Source organism: Argopecten irradians, chromosome 6, assembly GCF_041381155.1.
Source record: "Argopecten irradians isolate NY chromosome 6, Ai_NY, whole genome shotgun sequence".
NCBI classification, from domain to species: domain Eukaryota; kingdom Metazoa; phylum Mollusca; class Bivalvia; order Pectinida; family Pectinidae; genus Argopecten; species Argopecten irradians.
In genome coordinates, this window is record NC_091139.1 from 35,372,250 (window position 1) to 35,382,121 (window position 9,872).

Genomic DNA, 9,872 nt, shown 5'->3' on the forward strand with positions numbered 1-9,872 from the left:
ATCAATAGGCTATATCACAGTTACTTTCCTCGGTTGAAAATCAAATATGGCGGCTCGCTCCACTTTGGAACGCATCACTACCATGACAACGATACATACCGGTAGTCGTTCCGCCTCGGTTATCTCAGTTTTTATTCGAAATGGACATTATTGATATATTATCAAATTGAAAAAAAAACATATTTTAAAAATAATTGAAAGGTGTCAATGTTTTATTTCAAATCAAACTGTAGCTATAACATTCAACAATCGGAACTATATCTTCGGTCATCCTGACTACCGTAGTTACCTAACTTAGCAACCATCACCGTTTTAAATTTGACGTAAAAGTAGACTTCTTATGTAAATATAAAGATTGAACAGTGTTTTGATTGCGTTAAAGGTGGTATGAACGCAATGGAATACAGACATATTCTACATGTAGCGCTAACGCGCTACATTGAATGATTCACATGCCTGTATCCCATTGCGTTCATACCACCTTTAACGAATTCAAAACACTGTTCAATCTCTGTATCTAATACGTCGACTTCATGATTCACATTGAATTGTAGACTTTAAATACACGAATCACGAGTGAGTAATCATCTGCATCCTATGATCTGTCAGTCTCAAAACATATTCACACAAAACTATCACTTCATCGACGAAATCCTGTACTATATGGTTGATTTAGCAATATTACTGATGCATAAAACACTAGTTACTGGCAAGGCTTTATAACCAGCAATACTATACATGTATGTCCGTGTATGCACTGACATTCATCAGTTATAAACTTCGTTTCTCCATTTGACATAATGACGTCATGATCAGTGTTAACATTCATGTATATTAAACAAAGGATGACATTTTTCACGAGTGCGAAGGGCGATAAATTCGATAGACAATTTCAGGTTTGAGACCCCGTTTAAACTAGTGATTTTTGTATGCCAGTATATCACTTCTTAGGTGTAGCTGAACGTAACTTAGTTAAAGGTGTCAATGTATCCGTCCTAACCATATATATTACTGTTGACTCATAGATTGTTGTGGTGTTTGTAATTTTGGCAAAATATTCAAACATTTGTACATTTCAGTCTTGCAAGTCCACATCGTTTAGTACATATTTTTTCGCCAAATAACCATGCCATTATGTTTACTAGTGTTTATAGCATGTAGTAGTAGCGCTAGATTGACCAGATTCGATTTTATAAAGACAGTTTGGGGTAAGAGTAACTGGGCGAATGTCATTTTGTGGCGATTTTTTTTTAAATCAGTGATATTTCTAAATTATTTAGATTTATTTATTATAATTCTTTGTCCTTTTATAATCTTTTCAAACATAGCAGTTCACCAACCATCTAGTTCAGCTAGTAGATAATGATCGTCTCTATATCATGTATGGTCTCCTGTTTGATCCCCTATCTGGTCGTATATGTTTTCCGTTTCTTTTTTGAAAATAGCCAGTAAACTACATATCTATTTGTCTCAATTCAATCAATTTAATTCAATTATTTATGAATTGATATTACTTAAATATATCGATAATGGTTCGAAAACAACACTGTGCTAATAACTAATTGTAAACACAATTAATATATTTTCTCCAGTATTTGTTATAAACGATTTCCAGTAGTGTTTATTTACTAATATAAGATTGACAGTGTGAATCATCTCAGGTCTCTTCCGATCACGATTTAAATCCTAGGAGAGGCGACAACGTTTTCACGTAAGAGCTCGGCTCAGATAGGCAACATGTTTCACACACAACCATGTCCGAGTTCACCTGTCATGCTTGACTGACTCCCCATAATAAGATGTAGGCTGTACCGTATAGTCGCTCTCCACTAGTCATATGTACCTGGCATGCAGTTCACAGATTTCACTCATATTTGATAACAACACACTTCATTGACTACGATTTAGGACCTACACTACTCCGGTAAGTACATTGTATGTTTATGAAATACGTTTGTAGAAAACATCAATATCTGTAATCTACACATGTACAGCGAAGCGATCAGAGTAATATATCGTTTTTACTGTTATAGTGTGGTGTCTTGTTTCCTCCTATTGTTGATTAACCACACCTGTTTACATCCCTCGTTATAAACACGTACATCCATCACTATACTCTTTAATGTGTCACACACATATATACTCATTAACCTTATATGGATATAAACCATATTAAACCATATATATGTATTGTATATGGTCTCATTGTGACAGCCAACTATTACCTACTTTTAAAGAGGGTTAAGTGTTTTGTTATTCACTATCTTTGTGATGTACATGTACATGTATGTATCTCCTCATCACTGTTATCTGTGTGATACTAATATATAGATTACAATCGGAATTAGATTTAGAGAGTGACGGGAATGGAAATGATACAATGTACAGGTGCCTTTCAAACAACTTATACAGTCACAAAAACTGTTAAATGAGGAGCCTAAATCAAATTTTGCCTCTTTCAGATATATGAAGGCATGACAAAGCATTGCTACACTCGTATGGCTATACTAAACATGGATAATTTTGTTCCTCATTTAAAGATGCTATTTGACTCCAAGCTTATTGTGTAATGAAGTATTGAACTAATATAAATTGGTTTTAAACTGCATGTGTTTGTGTTAGAATTGATCTAAAAACTCTTCCTTTGTAATCATTCCTCATTAGGGTAATAGTCCATCTCCTAATGGTGCTATGAGTACTAGTGTTTGCGATATTTCTGAAATGGTGGGCATGTTTATTGTTGTTAAACTTACTATTGATAAAATCACCGATGAATGGTGAGACACAATCCGTCTCTGGTACGGTAATCAAACTCTCAGCAGACAGGTTTCTACAATTCGTCATGCTTGATGAAAGAAACCCATTCCTGTTTACGATCTCTGGATGTTTTTGTTTATTCCATGACCGATATATAAACAACACACCAATGTATGTATATCCGGGTCTTATTTTTCTCAAGATTAAGAATGTACCCCATCATGCCCATCTACATCAAGAGTTCACACAAAAGTTAAATGCATACTTAATGAAGCGTATCGATGTCCCGATGACTACAATCACGTCTACATTATACACGTATCAAACGTTTCTTAGTTTTCATAAATAAGGTATTTCACGCTTGACTAAACATCTTAGGAGACCGCACAGATATTCAAATGATGTCTCAATAATTAAAGATACCCATGCAATAGGTGCTGATGAGTGATGACTTTCCATACAAATATTACATGTATATAACTTTAATTACTGAAACTGAAAACTTGCCATAATTCTTATCATATATATCCTACTTTATTTTAAGCAAATAGGCGACTATTTTCCAAACCAGAAACCATATAAGTTCGGCACAATTTCTCTTTATCGATGCACTAAGTGATGCGAGATTCTGCTATACGATTATATAAGGAACAAAGACGAATAAAAGTATTTAAAAACATCAATAATACGAAAAGAATGTTAAAATGTCAATAAATACATCTATTAGCCTGCGCTATTCTAGATCGTACAATGACAAGGACATGTTTTGTCGTGTCGCATGGATAGTGACGTTGATTATTGCATCAGAAACCATTCGAATTGAGAGTTAGTATGGTCCTGATGTAAATGTATAGGTAAATTACTACGCCAATGGTTTAATTCTAGTACTTTTAAAAGAGACGCCATTTTGACCTCGGGGAATGGTTACACATGAATGGATATGTCTTAATAACTAAATATTGGTATTGACGGGTGAAATAGAACACAAAATTATCGAAAATATCAATATAATCAGATATGCACACGGTTTCCTTTGAAGGAATTCAATCTTGGTCATAATGAAGTGTATATATCAAGCTATTTGGATAACGTACTCATGGAAGCCGACAAAAATGAAGCATACAGAAATAGATCTAGTTATCATTGTTAAGCTGCAGGGGTAAATACCATCACATAGACATCACCCAGTCACTCAATAACACATTTTGTATATAACATACTGAACTTTGTCTTTCTCTGTCTTGTCAATTTCATTCATCTGGAAATACGGATGGGGAATGTAGTTTTGCACCTTTCTCCTGTGCTTGACTCTGCATTATCATAGTTCACGATGCATTCGTCCCTGTAAACAGGTCAAGCGAGTAAGAAAAGTTGGGGCACCACACAGCCACAGATAAAGCATTATATCTCCTTGCATACCATTGAGAATTCGTCTTCCTGGCACTATGGTCACTTGCACCCGCTTGTTAAGTAGTATAAATACATTGAGTCTCGTTCATGATAGGGTTTTAACGACAGCGATAGTTTGTAGATCTATTTTATAGTGATATCTGAGTAAATTGATCATACTGTTGAAGCACTTTAATTAAAATATTTGCACCCAATAAGGTGGTTATACTTACGATAAAGTGTTAAAGTACTGTTGATCATATCTACCCATTTAACTGATGATATCGTAGGCTTAAAGAGTGTTTTATGGTATAAACACTTCCTTGAGAGACAATACAATTTATTCAGAATTCTAGGATAAGATAAACAAACACGTATTCATATTTATGGATGAAACATTTCAATTTGATTGAACATCAACAATACATAACAATATCTAGTAAAGATTCAGAGAAAAACTATTGGGTCGTTTTTCTCCATTGGGGATAGAAACGGTTGGGTAACTATTTACAAAGTTAACCGACTGTGCCTTGCATACATAGCTCTGTTTCGTTTTGACGATCCCATAGTCAATATAATGATTAGTTCGAGACTCAAATTAAAAGTATTCGGACGATATTATTGATTGATCAATACTCCAGAACAGCAGTGTAACCATTACGACAGAAAGATAAACATGGTAAACAAACAATACACTTCTGATTGAGTTGGATGAGATATTTTTTAAACTTTTACGCTGTAGACAAACAACTATTTACAAATATGTTTTCATTTTTTATTTATCCTGATAATGAATGCCTTTAATAAAATCTACTCGGGAATTTTGATCATCATGTAAAGAACTTCAGATAGAAGGATGATGATGATGATATTTCATGTTGTTGATGATGATTATGACGATAATGAATGATAATGATGATTTTGATGATTATGATGATGATTAAGATGATGACAATGATGAGTTTAATGAATATGATGTTTATGATGGTGATGATGATATGATGATGATGACGATGATGATAATAATAATAAAGATGATGTGGATGATGAAGATGGCAATGCTGGTGTAATATCACATATTATGAACATGTCGTTTCGAAAAATAAAAAAGTTACAAAAAAGAACAACTTCAGATAGTATCCTCATAAGTATGTTTCTATGTATTAAGAATGTATGTATATAAAATTTAAAAAAAAGACTGATACTGGAATAAGATGAAACCATAACATACACACGAGACAAAGATCATAATGATTAATGAAGTATCGTACAACACAAAAAGAACCAGACGGTCCGGCACAGAAAGCGCTATTTCTTCACCGACATCACCTATTATACAACTAAAGGCCAAATTTGGATTTAGTTGTAATGTCGGATGAGAAGGGTTGGGGTGTGGTTTGGGGATCCTGTTCGTAGAACACGGGTCTAACATGTAAAATAAAACATTGAATTTCCCATGTATATGAATGAATAGGTTTCATTGTTATGTCTTTGCAGAAAATGAAACCAAATGTGGACGATGGCACCGTTTCTCTGGATTCGACAGGCAAACGGAAGTCGTTCCGGAGGCTATGCGTACGATTCGCGGACAAGACATCCCTTCAAGGTGTTGGGTATATCAGCAATGCCAGACTGATTGGTGCTAAGGTCGTCTGGGTGATGTTACTTCTCGGGGCAATAGGAGGAATGATTTTTCACCTGTATTTTTTGTTTGACCAGTACTTCAGTTGGCCAGTAATTACCAAACTTTCGTTGGGCTTCAGTAATCTAGAAATGCCATCGGTCACTTTATGCAACACCAACACCTTACGAAGGTCGGAGCTGACTCGGATGAGTGCAAAGTTACAACGTTACGTACAGGTTATAGACGAAGTCATCAACCCTAGTACACACACTATACAGGTATTAGTTTTGGGCAGGTGTTTAACATGTGTATGGATTATCGTATTGTAATTTATCAAATAAGTTCAAAATGAAAACATGTACGTCAGTTAAGCTGCACATAAAGCGTTTTTCACGCGTTCGTAATGATTTGTAGAATACAAGTTAATAACAGTAGGATCTATATAATAAACTTTAGACTTAGCCAACCAGAATTTACGTAAATTAAAATTTATTATACAATAAATGATTGATTGGCTATGTAAATATGTACATAAGACGAAAGTTTCATGGTCTTGAGGTAAGACCAGACAAGAAATACAGAAACAACATATATCGATGTTTATTCATTGATTTGTTTCAAAATTGTCTCTTTAGATCATTTCAATTAACAATCAGTCCTCTAATGATACGTGTATTACAATAAGTCCTAATGATACGTGTATTACAATCAGTCCTAATGATACGTGTATTACAATCAGTCCTAATGATATGTGTATTACAATCAGTCCTAATGATACGTGTATTACAATCAGTCCTAATGATACGTGTATTACAATCAGTCCTAATGATACGTGTATTACAATCAGTCCTAATGATACGTGTATTACAATCAGTCCTAATGATACGTGTATTACAATCAATCCTAATGATATGTGTATTACAATCAATCCTAATGATACGTGTATTACAATCAATCCTAATGATACGTGTATTACAATCAATTCTAATGATACGTGTATTACAATTAGTCCTAATGATACGTGTATTACAATCAGTCCTAATGAAACGTGTATTACAATCATTCCTAATGATACGTGTATTACAATCAGTCCTAATGATACGTGTATTACAATAAGTCCTAATAATACGTGTATTACAATCAGTCCTAATGATATGTGTATTACAATCAGTCCTCTAATGATACGTGTATTACAATAAGTCCTAATAATACGTGTATTACAATCAATCCTAATGATATGTGTATTACAATCAATCCTAATGATACGTGTATTACATCAGTCCTAATGATACGTGTATTACAATCAGTCCTAATGATACGTGTATTACAATCAGTCCTAATGATACGTGTATTACAATCAGTCCTAATGATACGTGTATTACAATCAGTCCTAATGATACGTGTATTACAATCAGTCCTAATGATACGTGTATTACAATTAGTCCTAATGATACGTGTATTACAATTAGTCCTAATGATACGTGTATTACAATTAGTCCTAATGATACGTGTATTACAATTAGTCCTAATGATACGTGTATTACAATTAGTCCTAATGATACGTGCATTACAATCAGTCCTAATGATACGTGTATTACATCAATCCTAATGATATGTGCATTACATCAATCCTAATGATATGTGTATTACAATCAATCCTAATGATACGTGTATTACAATCAGTCCTAATGATACGTGTATTACAATCAGTCCTAATGATACGTGTATTTATACTCAGTCCTAATGATACGTGTATTACAATCAGTCCTAATGATATGTGTATTACAATCAGTCCTAATGATACGTGTGTTACAATCAGTCCTAATGATACGTGTATTACAATCAGTCCTAATGAAACGTGTATTACAATCATTCCTAATGATACGTGTATTACAATCATTCCTAATGATACGTGTATTACAATCAGTCCTAATGATACGTGTATTACAATCAATCCTAATGATACGTGGGTTACAATTAGTCCTAATGATCGTGTATTACAATCAGGCCTAATGATACGTGTGTTACAATCAGTCCTAATGATACGTGTATTACAATCAGTCCTAATGAAACGTGTATTACAATCATTCCTAATGATACGTGTATTACAATCACTCCTAATGATACGTGTATTACATCAGTCCTAATGTGTGCTACAATCAGTCCTAATGATACGTGTATTACACTCAGTTCTAATGATACGTGTTTTACAATCAGTCCTAATGAAACGTGTATTACAATCATTCCTAATGATACGTGGGTTACAATCAGTCCTAATGATCGTGTATTACGATCAGTCCTAATGATACGTGTATTACAATCAGTCCTAATGATATGTGTATTACACTCAGTCCTAATGATACTTGTATTACAATCAGTCCTAATGATACGTGTATTACAATCAGTCCTAATGATACGTGTATTACACTCAGTCCTAATGATACGTGTATTACAATCAGTCCTAATGATACGTGTATTACACTCAGTCCTAATGATACGTGTATTACAATCAGTCCTAATGATATGTGTATTACAATCAGTCCTAATGATACGTGTATTACAATCAGTCCTAATGATACGTGTATTACAATCAGTCCTAATGATACGTGTATTACAATCAGTCCTAATGATACGTGTATTACAGCGATATTTCTGTGATTTACAACCATTGGCATAGGGAGCTGTTGATAAAGTCATATCATATATTTCTCTTTTCTTCTTTTTTCTATTTTGCTTTTATTATTAAATGTGATTTTAGAAGAATAGGAGAAAGAAACGGTTTACGAGCGGAATAGATGGAGTGAATTCCAGTGAATACGATAAAACCATCACCCTACCTAGTGATCAAAAGAAACCTCCGAAAAATAAACTGCAGCAAATTACATCAACGTTTCAAAGTTTGCTTATGGATAACCCTAGGTAAGCATTTGAAAAGAATGATTGACAGTGATGGGTCATAAGTTACAACATAAAGGCTCTAGCATATATAGTTTTTATGTGTTTTGTAACCAAAGTTTGAATATTTAAGCATTAACTAGAGCTTTGTAGACAATCTTCATAATGCGAGCTAGCGCATTATGAGATATTGTCTGCAAAGCTCTGGCATCTATATAGACTATATATTCCATATATTCCAGTTTAATTTTGATATTTACATTATTAACTCATTTTGGGGGTCTATGAATTAACACTTTTTTTAAGTTAGACCATGAAAACCGTTTATCAACAGACATTTTGACGATGATCAGTTGACGTTATCATGTCAACATTAGTGACGTCATAATGGTCTTGTTTTGAGTGACAATTATACCCCTATAGACTTCATTTCTCCTTGGTTAGTTTATATAGCTAAAGTTGGCTAGTGAATGTAGCTTTACTTATATAATGAAACTTGTCTAAACTGTGTTTCACCTGAACCAGCATATTTTACATGCTTAGTTAGTATAAATTCAGATGAACAATGCCGGAATATACCTAGGGATTCGGAGAAGACAAGGAACGGTTCTGATTTTTTATTTTTTTTTTTTTGTATATTTATATATACATATATATATATATATCAATGTATGTATGCCACTTGCAGAAGGGTAAATTGAGCTACATTGTGCTGTATAGTTGAATATTTTTCTACTTTGTCCCGCATTACTGTTCGTATCCTATTATGTAATCGTGTTCGTTTTTTATGTCTTGATTAAAGGGCAGATCGCCTCGAAAATTTTATTTTATTTTTTTTGTCCACACGGTTGAAATTACTTCCTTGTCCCATATCAATTTATGTATTAATGCCGAGGAAATAATTGGAAATAACCAGGGTCAAAGTGAATTCATGGTTTTAATCAGATTGTATTTTATATTGTGACGTCATTACTTTGTGAGTGAAAATCACGTCGTGTTCTCCGAAAAAAAAGAACGTCGTTACACTTGTACATGAGTATTGAGACGTACATGTAACAATAATAGTAATAATAAGAAATATATATATCTACACATATATCCACATCTACTCTTAGGAAAATGAATTCCGTGTTGACAAGTTATTGTTATAATCTTATTTCAGACACGAAAGAATACAGGCCGGTCACCTACTATCCGACATGCTGTT

At 33.6% G+C, this 9,872-nt stretch overlaps 1 protein-coding gene across 1 annotated transcript in view; it reads left to right on the plus strand.

Annotated features, from left to right (window-relative positions):
* The first annotated feature begins 1,677 nt into the window (after window positions 1-1,677).
* The window catches only part of LOC138325735 (acid-sensing ion channel 1-like), a 34,160-nt gene continuing 25,965 nt past the window's right edge, over window positions 1,678-9,872 (plus strand). The window contains exons 1-4 of the mRNA XM_069271590.1: window positions 1,678-1,924; window positions 5,644-6,048; window positions 8,529-8,689; window positions 9,828-9,872. The exon at window positions 9,828-9,872 is cut by the window's right edge and continues 36 nt beyond it. Coding sequence (XP_069127691.1) covers window positions 5,647-6,048; window positions 8,529-8,689; window positions 9,828-9,872 — 608 coding nt within the window. The 5' untranslated portion in view covers window positions 1,678-1,924; window positions 5,644-5,646. The remainder of the gene's footprint in view (window positions 1,925-5,643; window positions 6,049-8,528; window positions 8,690-9,827) is intronic.